The 19,564-nt window shown below is 42.5% G+C and overlaps 1 protein-coding gene across 13 annotated transcripts in view; it reads right to left on the minus strand.

Annotated features, from left to right (window-relative positions):
* Window positions 1-10,972, minus strand: part of GAB3 (GRB2 associated binding protein 3) — an 82,408-nt gene extending 71,436 nt beyond the window's left edge. For 6 of the 13 annotated variants that reach the window (XM_063804693.1, XM_063804685.1, XM_016947598.3 and 3 more), the window contains exon 1: window positions 10,397-10,588. In XM_063804693.1, the coding sequence (XP_063660763.1) occupies window positions 10,397-10,468 (72 nt within the window). In that variant the 5' untranslated portion in view covers window positions 10,469-10,588. Of the gene's footprint in view, window positions 1-10,396 lie in introns of all 13 variants that reach the window. The other 7 variants (XM_063804686.1, XM_063804690.1, XM_063804689.1 and 4 more) reach the window with 4 other exon arrangements.
* Between the last annotated feature and the right edge of the window lie 8,592 nt (window positions 10,973-19,564).

Here is a 19,564-nt window from a genome sequence, read left to right on the forward strand (position 1 = left end):
ACATCCTTCCCACTATGACGAGAAAAGCTGGACAAAACACAAAATCTTCATTTTCTTGAGCCCATCAGAGAGTGGAGGTCACAAGGCGCCCAAGTGATCTGACTTCCAAAGAGGGATGACAATCCCTTCCCACGGTATATAGGACTCATGGAGGAGATCCCTCCCTTAGTGGTGATCCTAAGCACAGAGACTTCCAGTTGCTGAGGTAGCCCACGACCCAGAAAACAAGCTACCTGTATAGCCAACCCAGGTCCCTGGCCTTCCTCTTCACCATAACAGGAAAGAATTAAAGTAGATATCTATCAACAGAATTCTCACTTAAGCTGAAGGAATTCACTGTTCAATCTGGAACAGAATTTCTCCCTCTTGGCACCACTTGGACCCATTTGGGCCAAATTCATGGTGGTGGAGGACTGTCCTGTGCATTGCAGAATATTTAGCAGCATCCCTGGCCTCTACCTACTAGAGAATGCATCCACGGAGATATGGTTTGGCTGTGTCTCCACGCAAACCTCATCTTGAATTGTAGCTCCTATAATTCCCACATGTTGTGGGAGGGACCAGTGGGAGATAACTGAATCATGGAGGCGGGTCTTTCCCATGCTATTCTCACCATAGCAAATAAGTCTCACAAGATCTGATGCTTTTATAAAGGGGAGTTTCCCTGCACAAGTTCTTTCTCTTGTCTGCTGCCATGTGAGACGTGCCTTTCACCTTCCACCATGATTGTGAAGCCTCCGCTGCCACGTGGAACTTTGAGCCCATTAAACCTCTTTCTTTTGTAAATTGCCCAGTCTCTGGTATGTCTGTATTAGCAGTGTGAAAACAGACTAATATATGTGGTGTATTAGTACGTTCTCACACTGCCATGAAGACATACCCAAGACTGGGTAATTTATAAAGGAAAAAGGTTGGGCCGGGCATGGTGGCTCACACCTGTAATCCCAGCACTTTGGGAGGCTGAGGCGGGTGGATCACGAGGTCAGGAGTTCAAGACCAGCCTAACCAACATGGTGAAACCCCATCTCTGCTAAAAATACAGAAATGAGCCGGGTGCAGTGGCAGGCGCCTGTAATCCCAGCTACTCGGGAGGCTGAGGCAGGAGAATTGTTTGAACCTGGGAGGCGGAGCTTGCTGTGAGCCGAGGTCACGTCACTGCACTCTAGCCTGGGCAACAGAGCAAGACTCCATCTCAAAAAAAAAAGAAAAAAAAGAAAAAAGGAAAAGGTTTAATTGACTCAGTTCCACATTGCTGGGGAGGCCTCAGGAAATGTACAATCATGGCAGAAGGCAAAGGAGAAACAGGTACCCTCTTCACAGGGCAGCAGGATGAAGTGAGTGCAAGCAGGGGAAATGCCAGACCTTTATAAAACCATCATATCTCGTGAGATTCACTCGATAGCATGAGAAGCATGGGGGAAACTGCCCCCATAATCTGCTTATCAATTACCTCCACTTGGTCCTGCCCTTGACATGTGGGGATTATGGGGATTACAATTCAAGGTGAGATTTGGGTGGAAACACAGAGCCAAACCATATCTCGTGGGTTCCATCAACCATAGGTTCAACCAACCACAAATTGAAATTAGAAGTAAAAAACAGAAAGATATCTAGGTAATTCCCAAATATTTGGAAATTACACAATACATTTCTAAATAACCCGCAGGTCACAGAAAAAAACTACAAGGGAAATTAGAAGATATCTTGAAGTGAATAAAACCAAAAATACAACATATCACCAGAATTTGTGGAATGCCATTAAAGCAGTGCCAAGGGGGAAATTTGTAGCACTAAATGTATATGCAGTTGATCCTCAACTTACAGTGGAGTTACATCCCAAGAAACCCATCATAAGTTGAAAATACCCTAAGTCAAAAATGCATTTAATACACCTAACCTATCGAACTTCATAGCTTAGCCTAGCCTACCTTACATGTGCTCAGAACACTTACATTAGCCTACAGTTGGGCAAAATCATCTCACACAAAGCCTATTTTATAATAGTTATAAGGAATTTTGAATCAAAATTGAAAATTTGAAGTATAGTTTCTACTAATGAGTGTTGCTTTCATGCCATCGTAAAGCAAAAAAAGTCATAAGTCAAACCATCGTAAGTCAGGAACCATCTGTATTAGAAAATAAGAAAGATCTCATATCAATGGCCACAGCTTCTACTTTAAATGAATTTCAGAAAGTACACTGGCTGCTGTGGGGTCAATGCTAAGGGAAAGAAGCCAGACATAAAAGGACCACATAGTCTATTATTCCACTTATATGAAATTTCCAGAAAAGGCAAATCTATAGAGACAGAAAGCAGATCAGTTGCTGCCTGGGGCTAGAGATAGGAGTGAGCAGTGACTGCAAATAGGCTAAGGGAATTTTTCGTGGGGATAGAAATGGTCTAAAGCTAGACCACAGTGATGGTTGCATAATTGTATAAATTTACTCAAAGTCAACCAACTGTACACTTATGATGGGTGAATTCTATAGTGTGTATATATATATATATATATATATATATATACACACACACACATACACACACGCATACCTCAATAAAGCTGTCTTTAAAAACCACTGAAATCTGTGGAAATGGGTTCCCAGGATGTTAAGCCAAGGAAGACAGAATACAATATTGGATCAAGCTAAATGTATTAATGTGTGTGTGTGTGTGTATTTCCTGATTGATAAAGTGACATCTTTAAGGTGCTGAAAAGAAAAACAAAACAAAGCAAAATTTTTAAACTGTCAACCCATAATTCTATGCCCAGTGAAAATATTTTTTAAAATGAGGGAGAAATAGACTTTCTCAGACAAACAAAACAGAGAAGTCACTGCCAGCAGACCTAAACTACATGAAATGCTGAAGGAAGTTCTTCAGGCAGAAGGAATATGATAGCAGACAGAAACTTGAACCTACATAAAGAAATGGAATAAATAAAAGAAAAATAAAAGTTTAGTTTTTTCTCTTTGTTTTAATTGACTGAAAAGATAACTGGTTGTCTAAAGCAAAATTAGTAGTAGTGTATCATATGTTTATAGCACATGTAAAAGTAAAATGCATGAGAACAGCACAAAGAATATAAGAATGGAATTGGGAATATACTATTCCAATGTCCTTATACTACTAATATTATAATGATATAATATTATTTAAAGGAAGTCTGCAACTAGTTAAAAATGTATAATTTACACTCCAGGGTAACTGCAAAAATATGAAGTTATGAAATGTAAGTTAACAATGGAGATAAAATGGAATAATAAAAAAGGCTCTATTAGCCCAAGAGAAGGCAGAAACAGAGGAGAAAAGAAACAAAGAACAGATAGAACAAATGAAAAACAGCTAGCAAGATGGTGTATTTTAACATAAACATTTCAATAATCATACTTTATGTGAATGAACTAAATATGCCAATTAAAACAAGGTGAGAGGCTGGGTGTGGTGGCTCACACCTGTAATCCCAGCACTTTGGGAGGCCGAGACAGGCGGATCACGAGGTCAAGAGATCGAGATCATCCTGGCCAACATGGTGAAACCCCATCTCTACTAAAAATACAAAAATTAGCCGGGTGTGGTGGCGCGTGCCTGTAATCCCAGCTACTCAGGAGGCTGAGGCAGGAGAACTTCGTGAACCCAGGAGGCGGGGTTTGCAGTGAGCCGAGATCGTGCCACTGCACTCCAGCCTGGCGACAGAGTGAGATTCCATCTCAAAAAAAAAAAAAAGGCGTTAAAAAGCAAGACCCAACTCTATGCTGTATATAAGAAACCTACATCAAATATAGACACAGAGAGGTTAGAAGTAAAAGAATGGAAAAAGATACACCATGCAAGCACATATCAAAAGAAAGCTATTATCAAAAAGACAATAGAAAGAAGAAAATAGACTTCAAAACAAGGAATAGCATCAGGGACAAAGCAAGACATTAAATAATGAAAAAGGCTTCTATTCCCCAAGAAAACATAGTAGTTCCAAATGTGTATAACTAGAAATGGAGCATCAAAATATGTGAAGTAAAAACAAATAGAACTGGAGGTAGAAATGTGGACACTGTGGACAAACCTACAATTACAGATAGAAACTTTCACATTCCTCCCTCAGTAACTGAGAGTAAAAGTGAACAGAAAATCAGTAAGGATACAGAAGAACTGAATAACATTAACAACCAACCTGGCCTAATTAACATTTATAGAACACTTTACCCAATGACAGAAGAATACATATTTTTTCAAGTGCTTATGTACATGAAGTGAAACTATATTGTGGGCCATGATATACATTTAACAAATTTTAAAGAATATAAATCATATAGAGTTTGTTCTTAGATCATAATGGAATTTAACTAGAAATTAATAATAGAAAGATATCTAGAAATTCCAATATTGGGAAATTACATAAACTTCCAGACAACCCTTGGATCAAAGAGGAAATCTCAGGGGAAAATTAAATAATATTTTGAAATGAATTAAAATGAAAATGCAACATATCCAATTTTGTGGGATGCACCTAAAGTAGTGCTTAGAAGGAAGATTGGCCAGGTGTGGTGGCTCACGCCTGTAATCCCAGCACTTTGGGAGGCCAAGGTGGGCTGGATCACTTGAGGTCAAGAGTTCAAGACCAGCCTGGCCAATATGGTGAAACCGCATCTCTACTAAAAATTCAAAAATTAGCCAGGCATGGTGGCAGGTGCCTGTAATCCCACCTACTCAGGAGGCTGAGGCAGGAGAATTGCTTGAACCCAGGAGGCAGAGGTTGCAGTGAGCTAAGATCGTGTCACTGCACTCCAGCCTGGGTGACAATGCGAGACTCAGTCTCAGAAAGAAAAAAAAAAGGAAGATTATAGCATTAAATGCTTATATTAGAAAATAAGAAAGGTCTCAAATCAGTAATTTAAGTTTCCTCCCTAAGGAACTAGATAAAGAAGTGATTAAATTAAACCCAATGCAATCAAAAGGAGGAAAATAATAAAGATAAGAGGATAAATTAATGAAATTGAAAGCAGGGAGAAAGTAGAGAAAATAAACGAAACCAAAGGATGGTTCCTAAAAACTAATGTAATAAATGAAAACTGAGGCATCACTACAAATCATACAGGCATTTAAAGGATAATAAGGGAGCATAATGAACAACTTTCTGCCAATAAATTCAAGAACTTAGACAAAATAGAGAAAAGCCTTGAAAGACACTAACGACACTCATTCAAGAAGATATGGATAACCCACATAGCCCTATATCTATTAAAGAAATAAAATTTGGCCGGGCCCAGTGGCTCACACCTGTAATCCTAGCACTTTGGGAGGCCGAAGTGGGTGGATCACCTGAGGTCAGGAGTTTGAGACCAGCCTGGCCAACATGGCAAAACCCTGTCTCTACTAAAAATACAAAAATTAGCCAGGCATGGTGGCGGGCACCTGTAATCCCAGCTACCCGGGAGGCTGAAGCTGGAGAATCTCTTGAACCCAGGAGGTGGAGGTTGCAGCGAGCCAAGATCGTGCCACTGCACTTCAGCCTGGGTGACAAGAGTGAAACTCCATCTCAAAAAAAAAAAAAAAAAAGAAAGAAAGAAAATTTGTAGTTGATAGCCTTCCCGAAAAGAAAAGTATAGGCCCAGATGTTTTCAATGGTGAGTTCTACCAATCATTTAAGGAAGAAGGAATACCAATTCTACACAACATCTTTCAGAAAATACAAGAGGAGGGAGAACTTCTGATTTCATTTTATGATGCCAGCATTATGCTAATATCAAAACCAAAGATAGCATAAAAAAGGAAAACTGCAGACCGATATCCCTCATGGACAGAGACACAAATATCTTCAGCCAAACTATCAGCAAAGCAAATCCAGAAATATATGAAAAGAATAATATGTTACAACCAACTGAAGTTTATCCCAGAAGTTTGAGGTTGGTTCAACATTTAAAACCAAGCAGTGTAATTCACCATAGTAACAGACTAAAAAATAAAAAACATATCATCATTTTTATAGATGCAGGAAACACAACAAAATCCAACTCATGAGAAGAAGCCTCAGCAAACTAGCAAGATGGGGGAACTTCCTCAATTTGGTAAAAGGTGCCTACAAAAAGCCTACAGCTAACATACTTAAAAGGTGAAAAATGGAATGCTTTCCCTCTAAAATCAAGAAAAAGTCAAGAATGTCTGCTCTCGTCATTTCTGTGCAACATTTATAGTATTGCAGGTTGCAACTACAGACAAGGCTATTAGAACTAATAAGTGAGTTTAGCAAGGCTATGGGATATGAGGTCAGTGAAATCAATTGACAAACCAATCCTAAAATTGTCATAGAAAAACAAAGGACCTAAAATAGCCAAAACAACTCTGAGAAAGAAAAAGTTTGAGGGCTAAAATAACCTGATTTCAAGAATTATTGTAAAGCTACAGTCATTAGTCATTAAACAGCATGTTGTTGGCATAGAACAAATAGATCAATGGAACAGACTAGAGAATCCAGAAATAGATCTACATGGATATGGTAAATGGATTTTTTTTAGATAGTTTTGCTCTTGTCGCCCAGGCTGGAGTGCAATGGTGTGATCTCAGCTCACTGCAACCTCCACCTCTGGGGTTCAAGCAATTCTCCTGTCTCAGCCTCCCAAGTAGCTGGGATTACAGGTGCCCACCACCATGCCTGGCTAATTTTTTTTGTGTTTTTAGTAGAGACAGAGTTTCACCATGTTGGCCAGGCTGGTCTTGAACTCCTGACCTCAGGAGATCCTCCAGCCTCAGCCTCCCAAAGTGCTGGGATTATAGGCGTGAGCCACTGTGCCCTTCAGGTAAATTGGTTTTTGATGATGTTTCAAAAGTAAATCAATGGAATAAAGGCAGTCTACTCAATAAATAGTACTGGAACAAATGAAATCGGTATGCAAGAAAAGAAACCATGATACAAACCTCACAGCTTTTATAAAATTTACTCAAAATGGATCATAGATCTAAATATAAAATATAAAAATATAAAACTTTCAGAGGCCGGGTGCATTGGCTCACGCCTGTAATCCCAGCACTTTAGAAGGCCAAGGTGGAAGGATCACTTGAGGCCAAGAGTTGGAGACCAGCCTGTGGGCAACGTGGAGAAATCCTGTCCTCTCTACAAAAAATACAACAATTAGCAGTGCATGGTGGGGAGCAGCTATAGTGCCAGCTACTCAGGAGACTGAGGTGGGAGGATCACTTGAGCCCAAGAGGTCAAGGCTGGGTGACAAAGGATCTTAGGCTAGATGAAGAGTTGTTAGATTTGACATTAAATCCATGATTCATAAAAGAAAAATTGTATTGGGGATTTCATTAAAATTTTTAAATTTTAGTTCTTCAAAAGAGGATGAAAAGACAAAAACTATGGGCTGCTAGAAAATATTTGCAAATTAAATATGCAACAAAGAACCTATATCCAGAGAACCTATATCCAGGGACAAAAACAGTGCCTGGCTCTTGGCATTGTTTTGAAAACTAAATGAGTTAATACAAGTTCTTAGTGTAGTGCCTGGCACATATAAACATTCAATAAAAGTGAACTATTATAGCTTTATTATCACTGTTATTATAGGACTCTTTAAAATGGATAAAAATAGATGCAAGCCAAATGTTCACCGATAGAGAAATTGTTATATTGTATGTATTACAATGAATATTTGACAATGCTTTAACGAATGAAGTAAATCTATATGTACTAACCTGGAAAGATGTCCAGGATGTTTGTGAACAAACATCCCAGTTGTGCAAAAAGAAAATTATGTATTTTCTGAAAAATTTTGTAGAATGGTACTCACTGAACGGCTCACAGTTGTTATCCCTGGGTTGAGGAGTGGAATAAGGAGGAGAGCAAAGGGAAGGTAGGGGGGTAGGGGAAATTTAAAGGGGGTCTTCACTTTTCATTCTATTTATTAACATAAGAATATATTTCTTGTGAAACAAAAAATACAGATGAAAATAACTATCTTTTAAAAGAGCAGTGATAAAAAATAACTTTCTGATTGTCTTCACTGATGGATTCAAGTGGATGAAGTACAAGCCTACTTTGGTCTGAAAGGTTTACCTAAAAACTGCCTGAGCTTCCATTTGTAACAGCAAACATTGATGGAGTGCTGCTTGCTGGCCTGGCAGCACGAATAACTGAGTTATTGCCCTGGTTGTGCCAATAACTAGTTTTGCTATGTTACTATTATAAATGTTAAACTATAAACTGGAATCAAGTCTTTTTTTTCTGTCTTCCCAGCCTGTAACACAGGGCCTAGTTCGGAGTTAGCGCTCCGTTAACGGGAGGGAGTGACAGGAATTGAATTTAAGCAGCTGTAACAGCCCTATCCAGGCCCCGTCGAAGTGACACATGATCACCATCTAGTGGTGAAAAAGATTCCTGCAGAATTTAGCTATGAGAGGAAAAAGAATTCTTTCTGTGGTGTGTTCCAGGGACAGATGCCTGTCAGCGAAAAAAGCATTGACTATATATGATCTTTCTTAGAGACAGTTCCCAAACATCAAGGTTTATGTCTTGCAGTGTTGGTAAGATGACACCTAGGTACTCTTGTGTCTTAAGTCTAGTCACTGCCCCATCATCACACGCCCCACATATCTGTAAGCTGCGCAGTGTCCACTCTTGCCACATCCCCTAAAGGAATGAACCACGTGTGATAATAGGCACACACACTCATGCCTTCCCAAAGTTGATGAAATACTAATAAACTTCCCTAAGCCAGTCTGCTTAAGATACAAAAAAAGACTGGGAAATAAAATATTCTATAATCTTTGCCCTCCAGGGGCATCTTTCTGTATCATCTACTGAAACTGCATAGTGAACCTTTAAAATGTCTGTCATTCCAAAGGACAACAAGGAAACCCATCCTGAGTCAACACTAAGAGCACTACTGTGTGACAAAAGCCTCACCTGCTCACGCAGGTGATGGGAGCAGGTTTTCTTCTCTTGCCTCCTTTGAGTAGCTTCACAGTTAAGGAAGCAGCTGGATAATGCAGAGGCCAAGAGATATTGGACCCTGTGCTTATGGACTCCTGGACTCAAAAGCAAATGATGTAGGGACACACTGGCACTTAGAGAAATCTCAGTATTTATGCACTCCTGATATTCACGTGCTAAATAGAACAACCTTCCTCTAAAGTTCTGTTCTGCAGAACAAACAACAAAAATCTTTTCAAAGACCCCTAAGAGAGAAACACACACTGTCTAGCCCGATGTGAATGGGGAAAGAGGGCTTGAGCAACTCCATGTTCAGGAAAATCTCCTGCCACACATTCTGGAAGGATTCATACATTATTAAAGTCTTTTTCTAATCCCACCTCTTGAACTTCCACACAATATGTGCCTCATCTATGTGGGAACAAAAACAGTTGTGAAATTTGGCCAGAAGAGGACAGCAGTTTGAGAGCACTGTATAGACAAGAGCACAAGGCTGAACCACATTTGGGGTGGGCTGCTTTGGATGAGCGCAGACATGCGCGAGTTTGTTCCTACCACCGTGCAGTGAAGTTGCAGAGAAATTAGGAATTGAGAACAAGATGAATCCATCCAGCTACTCCCAGCCTAAAAAAAGCAAGAAGTCCTAATAGCTATTTATATGCAACTCCCTGGGGACTGAAGTGGTTCTTCCTAATGGCTGAAAAACACTGAGTAGCAATCAGGTCTTTAAGCAGAATGTTTTTAAGACGTTATCGTGAGGACGCTGATGGAGATAATGAACGTTTGAGGTGTCGATGGTACATCTTAAAACGGTAATGGAATATGTAGGAAGATACGCTCTTCCAAGTATTCCTAATTTCATACTAGTAAAAGTCAATTGTCCAGCTGGCACTATAAAAGCGCGGTGTCAGCATTAAGAAGAAGCTGAAACGAGTTACACGATGAGAAACGAGTTACACTGTGTAGGGTTCCAGACAGCAGTGTCCGATGACAGCTACAAGAGCAGCACTCCTTACTCCTTACGGTCCAGGGGGAATGCAGGCAATTCCCCTCTGGCTGTCAGTCTCCCTATCCCCTGCCGCGTCTACTTCGCGGGGCGATGGGTCTCAGAGCCACCCCCAGCCAAAGAAAGGGGCACGCTTTCGAGATGTCTCCCTGGCCGCTCCTGTACGGAGACTGGCGCCTGAGGTTTCAGCCCCAACCCGCCTCCCTCCGCTAGAGTCAGCGGCGGTCTGGAGTCCCTGAGCCCCGCGGGCAGGCGCCACCTGGTCTCCGGCCCGCTGCCTAGCACAGCGGCGAAGCTGGCTCGACGTGCGATTTCGCTTTCCGTCCATCGGCCTCGCCCGCAGTCCCGGGCGCTGGGAGCGGCTGCGCCTGGCGCGCCCAGAGCCCAGCGGCTCCCCGCGGCCGCCCCGCGGGCGGGTGCCCCGGGACGCGAAGGCCGGGCGGGTGGCGGCGCCCCTACTCACGTAGCGCTGTAGCTTCCTCTCGGGGGGCGACTTAACGAGCCAGCCGGTGCACACTGCGTCGCCCGCACTCATCGTGGCCGCCGCCGCCGCTTCCTCCAGCTGGGCCAGCCGCCCGCGGCAGAAGGAAGTCGGGCCAAGGATGCCGGCGGGGCGGGCCCAGCGCCCGCCCGCCCAGCGCCGCCCCGAGCGGCCGCTGCGACCCCCGCCTCCGGCCGCCGCGGCCCCCGGGGAGGGAACCGACGCCGCCCGCAACCCAAGACGGCGGGAAAAGCAAGCAGCGAAGCCTGGGAAGCCCCTTCGAGCAACTGCAGCTCCGCCGGCGGCTGTGCCCGGGGTGGGGGGGAGCCTACGCAGCAGGGCGCCTGCCACTCTCACCCAGGGTCACGAGAAAGCGCTCGGAAGGAGCCCTGCGACCTAATGGGAGCACAGCCTGGAACCTGTTGCCCTCATGCCCCATCCCCAATCCGCCACGCCAAACGGGCTGGTCCCTGGGTCACAGGGACCCTGGAGCTGAAACCCAAGTACCACCCGCATCTGCCATGTGCATAGTTCACGGAGAAACAAAAGCAAGACTCCTCTTGGACTTCCCTATTCCACTTGATTGCTTGCGCAGTAGTGTGCTTTCTATGTCCCTCCCCCAAAGATCGTTGTATTCAGTGATAAGCTTTGCCGGCTAAACGGTCTAAATGTCTTAATGAACCCAAATGACCCAAACTCAAAAGGTAGTGCTGTTTGCAATCTCTTTGACTCGAAGGTTTTAAAAGATGGATCTAAAGTTGATTGTGCCAACTAGTGTGCTGACCACGCTAAGTAAAAATAACAATCATGAGCACCTAACACTTGTGACCTTCCTTACTGCCAAGCTAACACCATGCCAGCGATTGTGCTAAGCACTTTCCAGGCGTTATCTCATTGAATCCACACAACACCCTGTCAAAGGGCTCTTATTATTATCTCAATTTTGCAGGTTACTAAAATGAAAAACAGGATGACAGTGTCACTTGTCGAGAGCCACACGAGAAAATCATCCATAGGCAGCCAGAGCTGTGTCAAGAGCCCATCCACTTAAGCACCACCCTCTGCTTTTTGTGGGTATCATCTGTGTGACGTTTGCTAGCATCTTCAACAGAATGACCAACCTCCCATCCTATCAGGCCAGATGCTTCAGGGTGATGAGCTAACATGGTAACACTAGTGGAGTCCCTCAGCACGGGCACACTGGCTTATAATGATTTTCTTGTGTGAGATAATGTCAGTGTGAATAATGGGTTCAGTAAGTCAATGGGCAGCAGTGCCAGCAGAAATGTGAATTTTAAAAAAGTGAATCCATGTACAAAATTAGTACCTGTTCAAGTGAGAAAAAATTGCTGCCCCTTCCAGATGGCAGTCCAGGTGGCTGTCTGGTCCCCCCAGGGAATGCTATGTTATTAGGGGTTGTTTGTCTCTGCCTGTGGGCAGCTTGAGCACTTAGCAGTGGCTGTGGCCATATCAACTGTTGCCAGTCCCTGAGAGCCCCACTATGCATTGCTAATTCTCTAAGTCTTGCTTACACCTCTGTTAAAAAAAAAAATCCCTTAATTATACTTTCCTCATTTCAACCCCTTGAGTCTACTGTTTGCTTCCTTTTGAAACCTTCACCAATAGACCTGGTCATGAGGAACTCCCTACGACATTCTGGGTGTGAGTCCAGGGAATGGTGATCATGCAGCAGCAGGGGCCACAAAGATGTGAGCCACCTGCTCTAGCAACTTTCCTGTACCTTCCAGACCTGCTTGAGTCTGGTCTCAAATATTCCACTTCCAAAAGAGGACGAAATAGCACCAAATTTATCAGTGGCAGCTGAAGTTCCATGGTTCTTTGGTGCCCCATGGTCAAGCATTCAGACTTTGCCACAGCCCAGGAGCAAGCTGGAAGCTGTTGGTCAAAAGGAAAATACTTCTTTTGTGGTAGAGGGCATGGTTTACTTCAAAACTCTAGGGCTTTGCTGTGTGTTTCTCCTACTGGGACTTGCCAGAGGCTCCGTGTAGCCTCCCAATGTGTCAAAGGTCCTGTACCTGTTGAATCTACATGGTCATAAGGGTCAAGTGGCCTGGACCTGTCACAGAGCCTTTTCTTGCCCTGGATCTCTCCCCGAAAACATGCAACCCTACAGATGACTTGCTGAGTGCATTGGTGCGGCACAATTAAATGTAGCATATGTTGCCTACAAAATTCAAACATCCACACCAAATGCCGTGCCTCTTTCTGAGTGGTAGGTGGTAAGCGGTACAACAACATGTTGAATACCCAACGTGGCCCAGACCATCTAAAAACTTTGCTGAGGTTCAGGCTCTTGAGTTTTCATGGGGCTTATCTCCTGCCCTGTGGTGTACTTGTATCTTAATAAAGCATCTAGAGTATTCGCTACCTCTAGATCATCAGGTCCAGTACATATGTCATCAGTGTAATAAACCAGCACAACATTCACAACAATCAAGCTCCATTCAACGTGGATTATGACAGTGAGCCAGAGAATAGATATAGTCCTAAGGTTGTACTTCTGTTCCCGCCAGATGAAAGTAAGCTGCTTCTAGTGTTCTCTGCTGAATGGGAAAAAATAATATTTGGCAAATGAATAGCTGTATCCCAGGTGCCAGGGGGCTATGTTGATTTGCTGTAGGAAAACAGCATCATCTGGAATAGCAGCTTCAGTTCGAAGCACAGCCTGATTAATTCTACAATTACCCACTACTAATCTCCAGACTAGCCAGATGGGTTAAATAAAGATGTGATATGAGTAACTATTCCCGTATCTTTTAGGGTACCCTGTTCTCACTGCCAGAGAAATCGAAATTGTTCCTTTCATGGAAACCCATCTTAGCTTCTCTGCACTCTAGCCTGGGGAGAGGAGAGAATTTGAATAGCCAGTGATTTTTGGCACCTGCATTCCCTTTGTGGCTTCCCCATTTATTTTTTGTTTAAAATAGACTTTGTTTCACGGTTCATTAACTTCTGTAAATCTTATAACTACAAACTTGTAAAAATAAATGCCTACTATTACAGAAGAGTTTCTATCTCAATTTCATCATGATGAGTCAAAGTGACTATGCATCTAACTTATTTGCTATGAAAAGAAAATTTGAAAAGAAAACTCTGGATCATAGACAGGCAGGGGAAACAGCTTCAAATGTGTGTGAGAGTCAGTAATGAGGAAAAGGACTGCACCTTCCTATATCTCCCACCTCCCACCCACCTCTTGATTTAATAAATCTAAGAAGTATGTGAATTAAAGGCCTGGAGTGCCATGGCACAAGTTCAGATAGGGGAACACTCTTTTTCCTCTATAGGCATCCATAAACGACTTCTCTATGAGTTAAAATCATCTAATTTTCATGTAGAATATGAAATTTGACTTTATTATTATCAGTGATAGTCTTTCATCATATCCATTATTGTTGTATTTAAAATTGCCCAAAATTGGTCAGGTATGGTGATTCACACCTGTAATCCCAGCCCTGTGGGAGGATGAGGCAGGAGGATCCCTTGAGCTCAGGAGTTTGAGCAACATAGGAAGACCTCATCTCTAAATAAATAAGAGATTGCACAAAATTGTTGTCATAAGTCCAAATCAAACACTTCTCAATTCATTCTATAAAGCCAGTATTACTCTGATACTTCCAAAACCAGAAAAAGTTAAAAAAAGAAGGCTACATGCCAATATGCCTCATGAATATAGACACAAAAATCCTTAGAAAAATACTAGCAAATAGAATCCACAAATACATAAAAATAATTATACACCATGCATCTCAGAGATGCAAGGCTTGTTCAATATTTGGAAACCAATTAATGCAATACAGTACATTAACAGGCAAAAGAAGAAAAATCACATGATTTATCAGTTGATGCAGAACGAGCATTTGACAGAATTCATGACAAAAACTCTCAGAAAACTCTCAGAAAATGGGGGAATTTCCTCAATTTATTAAAGAACATCTGCAGAAGACCTACAGGTAACATCATACTTGCTGGTGAAAACCTGGACACTTTCCCCCTAAGACTGGGAACAAGGCAAGGATATCCACTCTCACCACTTGTATTCAACATAGTACTAAAAGTCCTAGTTCGGTACAATAAGATAAGAAAAAGAAACAAATGGCATAAAGATTGGGAAGAAAATGTCTCAATTTGCAGAACATAATTGTCTCCTTAGAAAATCTCAAGGAATACGCAAAAACAACTCCCAAAACTAATAAGTGAGTTTTGCAAGGTTGCAGGATACAACGTCAACACATAAATCTCTTTGTACGATTTCAAGCTTATTATAAAGCTACAGTCATCAAAACTTTTTGTATTGGTGAAAGGATAGACATATTGATAAATGGTATGGAATAGAGAGCCTGGAGATAGGCTCACATAAATTCGTCCAACTGGTTTTTGACAAAGGTGCAAAAGCAATTCGATGGAGGAAGGATAGTCTTTTCAACAAACTGTAGCAACTGGACGTCCATAGGCCGAAACCAAACAAAAAAACCTCAACCCAATCCTCACACCTTATACAAAAATGAACTCAAAATGGATCCTAGATTTACATATGAAATGTAAAACTACAAAACTTTTAGAAGATAAAATAGGAGAAAATCTTTGGGACCTACGACCTGGTGATAAGTTCTTAGACATGGCACCAAAAATGCAATCCATAAAAGAAAAACTTGATGCCAGGTGCAGTGGCTTATGCCTGGAATCCCAGCACTTTGGGAGGCCGAAACAGGAAGATCACTTGAGCCCAACAGTCTGAGACCAGCCTCAGCAACAAAGGTAGATGGTGTCTCTACACCAATATTTTTTTTAAAAATTAGCCAGGTGTGGTGGTGCACACCTGTAGTCCCAGCTACTCAGGAGATTGATGCGGGAAGACGGCTTCAGCCCAGGAGATTGAGGCAGCCATGAGTGACAGAGCAAGACCTCACCTCAAAAAAAAAACAAAAAAAAAAAAAAAAGAAAAAAGTGATAAATTGGACTTCATCAAAATTAAAACTTGTGCTCTACAAAATACCTTGTTAAGAAGTATAAAAAGACAGCCAGGCATGGTGGCTCACACCTGTAATCCCAGCACTTTGGGAGACCGAGGCGGGTGAATCACCTGAGGTCAGGAGTTCGAGACCAGCTTGGCCAATATGGTGAAACCTCGTCTCAATTACAAAAATTAGCTGGGCGTGGTGGTAGGCCCTTGTAATCCCAGCTACTCGGGAGGCCGAGGCAAGAGAATTGCTTGAACCTGGGAGACAGAGACAGAGACAGAGGTTGCAGTGAGCCCAGATCATGCCACTGCACTCAAGCCTGGGCAACAAAACTGGAACTCTGTCTAAAAAAAAAAAAAAAAAAAGTATAAAAAGACAAGCTACAGACTGGGAGAAAATATTTACAAATCATGGATCTAACAAAGGACTCATATCAAGAATATATAAAGAATTACCAAAAATAAACAGTAAAAAAAATCTAAATAGAAAATAAACAAAAGATATGAAGAGATATTTCACTGAAGAGGATATACAGATATCAAATAAGCCCATAGAAAGAGGTTCAGCATCATTAGCTATTAGAGAAGTGCATATTAAAACCACCACTACCTACTCATCTAAATGGCAAAAAAAAAAAAAAAGTCAGCTGGCCGGGCACAGTGGCTCAAGCCTGTAATCCCAGCATGTTGGGAGGCTGAGGCAGGCAGATCACCTGAGGTCAGGAGTTTGAGACCAACCTGGCCAACATGGTGAAACCCTGTCTACTAAAAATACAAAAATTAGCCAGGCGTGGTGGTGCGTGCCTGTAATCCCAGCTAATAGGCAGGCTGAGGCAGGAGAATCGCTTGAACCTGGGAGGTGGAGGTTGCAGTGAGCCAAGATTGAGCCATTGCACTCCAGCCTGGGTGACACAGCAAGACTCTGTCTCAAAAAAAAAAAAAAAAAAAGTCAGCAAAATCCCCACATTGGGCCAGGCACGGTGGCTTCATGCCTGTAATCCTAGCACTTTGGGAGGCCAGGGCAGAAGGATTGCTTGAACCTAGGAGCTCGAGATCAGCTTGGGCAACATATTGAGACCGTGTATCTACACAAAACCCAAAAATTTGCTGGGCATGATGGTGCATGCCTGTAGTCTCAGCTACTTGGGAGGCTGACATGGGAAGATGACTTGAGCCCAGTAGGTTGAGGCTGCAGTGAGATGTGATCACACCAATGCACTGACAGAGTGTGAGACTCTGTCTCAAAAGAAAACAAAACAAAATTCCCACAATGATTTCCTGACCTACAGAATGAGGCCATCATGACAGAAAGGCCCAAGTGGAAACCCCTAGAGTTTCCCCTTCTCACAAAGTGTAAATCAAAACAAATAATACCACATACTTAGGAGCAATTTCAGAAATTAGTTCCCGCATCAAAGACTTGAAAAATGCAGGGAAGGAAATTCCTATCACACCCTCATTTAATTCATCCGTTTGGCCTGCACAGCAGTTGGTTAGGTCTTGGTGAACGTGGCAGTTTTAAACCAGGACTCCAGAATTCTTAACACTCCTCCCACTGAGAGGTGGGGTTAATGTTCCCTCCCCTTGAACCTGAGCAGGCTTGTGGCTGCTTCAACCATAGACTGCAACAAAAATGGCATGATGAGACTTCCAAGGCCGAGTCATAAAAGGTGATGCAGCTTTTTGCCTTTTTCACTCTAACCCTTGCTTTGGAGGTCCTGAGCCACCAAGTACAGACTCCAGCTAGTCTAAGGCTGCCACGCCATAAAGAGAGGCTGTGTGTAGTAGGTGCTCAAGTTCCAGTGGAACCCAGCCTTCCAGCCATCCTAGTATAGGCAACAGGCATGTTAGTGAAGAAGCTTCCAGAAGATTATAGCCTCCAGCCATCCTGTCACCCCTATCCATCAAGTCATCTCAGCCAAGACCTCAGACATTACAGAGCAAAGAGAAACCATTCTCACTGTGTCCTGTCTTGATTTCTTACCTGAAGAACCTGTCAGCACAATGAAATGGCTGTTTAATGGCACTAAGTTTGGGGATGGTTTGTTATGCAGCAGTAGAAACCTAAACTGTGGACATTAAACGACTGTGGATTACTGAAAGCATAATCAGGTGGTTATTTCAATTGCTGCTACGGTTACAGGTGTGATCTATTTGCTAAAACAATTCCATACCTCTTCCAACATTCTGTAGGCAGCCGTTGATCTGGCCAATGATAAAATGGCCTGTTGAAGATTCTGCTGTGTTGCTAGTTGGGACACAACACTCTTGTGAGGATCTGGACCATACGCTGAACTACAAACCATTAAATGGTGCAGTTTTTCTCATGGTCAGAATATAAGAGGTCTGGAAAACAGAGTTGAGGTGGGGAATGGCATATCTCACAGACATGGTGAATAATCTGCCTTCAGAATTTTTGCTTCTCAACCTCATGACTTTGTACCTGGCTGGTTTAGATTCTAGTACCCAAGAAAAACATGCTTCCACTTATGAGAATTGCTCCACTAACTTGGAAACAGAGCCACTTGGCCACTTCTGGCTCCTCATTGCCATTACCCAATCCTCCCCTCTCCAGCTGACTTCCAGTTACAACTCGTTGCCCAGAATTGTGCCGCATGGCCACCCTAACTGCAAGAGAGGCCAGTAAATGATGTGACAAAGGATCTGACTGGCTTAGAGCGACTGTGATGCTTGCCCTGCTGCTGGGCACAGTGCTGTCCTGGCCAAAACTGGGGCTCTGTTATGGAGAAAGAAGAGGAAAGGGATGTCTGTTAGGCAGCCAACTAACTGCTTACCACACATGACCTAGTGAAACGTTTTAGAAGCAGTATAACCCTACAGGACCTGAGGGCAGGAGAGCAGGCTGGGAACTAAAGAGCATCCATGCAGGGCATTGTTAGGGGCTTTTCTCTTAGAGTACAAAAAGATATTTAGAGCTATTGTTTCACATGCCTTTCTTTAAATGTGATTTTCAGTTTTTACCTCTGCCAACATCCACTAAAGTCTTATTTAATGGTATAACTTGATGTGGTGTGGTGCTGTGAAGGTGAGAGATGAGACATAAACAATTTTGAGGCCTACCCTTAATGTTCACTCACCCCACTCTTTAAACCTGTTCTTTCTTGAGTCCCACAGTCTATAATACCCTTCCAATAATAACAGTCTGTTTCTTGTACTTCCAAACAAAACATTTCTAAGTGGCACAAGATTTGGTACTAGAAGCAAAGTCTTCCATGAGTCTTGCATTCAGACAAATGCAAGAATTTTGTTTTGGTTACCTGGCTAGATGTGGTGAAAACAATGTGGTGAAAAATAATCTGGGATGGGAATCTAGTAGCTTACAGCATTTATTAGCAAAACACCTCCTTCAATCCTTGTACACTCTCACCTGAACTCTATCGTCCATTGCAGTTAAAGCTCTAGGATAGGCTTCTTGGTCCAGGCATCACCTCCACATGAACCTCTATTCCAGCGTCTATACCAAGAAATCAGCCTGATTTAAAATGATCTTCTCTCTTTTTGGGTCAAGAACCTTCACATATCATTTACATAAATATTACCTGTTTCCTGGTACATGTTTGCAAACTCCTACTACTGTTTTCATATGCAAGCTTTCTCCTGATGCATGACTTAAATTGTTCAGTTGAGGCAATGTAGAGGTTAACTCTAGTTACAGGCCTGGAGACACTGGGGTGGGAGAGTAGGAGGGAAGTGCCTTTGCTTCCCTGCTAATTCCCTCATGAGACAGTAAGGGAACCTGCAATCAGATAAACGTGGGGGTTGTTTAACAATGGAGGCTCAGTAAGAGTTGGGGATTCTGGGGACTCCCAATTCTCCAATTTACTCCCATTTCAAATCCCAGTGTTCTATGCTTTTCTGATCGTGGCCCCAACCTTTACTAAGAGAACTGAGAAGGCTGTGAACTCACTGAGTTTTGTAATTTGGAAAGGTGATGGGTCAAAATTTTAAAGTTTGGTTTTTAGTTGTTTTATTCTTGTGCCTGTAAAAGATAAGTAATTGCTTAAGCATTGTTATAGAAATTCCCTCTGTGACCCAAACCAAAAATTCGAGGAATTTGGCTGTCATTTAGATGATCCCAAACCATCATGAGTGGCCATCCTATCCCACAATTCTTGAAATCCTGTGCAACCATCACCAAAATGTAATTT

This window comes from Pan troglodytes, chromosome X (genome assembly GCF_028858775.2).
Source record: "Pan troglodytes isolate AG18354 chromosome X, NHGRI_mPanTro3-v2.0_pri, whole genome shotgun sequence".
Lineage (NCBI taxonomy): Eukaryota > Metazoa > Chordata > Mammalia > Primates > Hominidae > Pan > Pan troglodytes.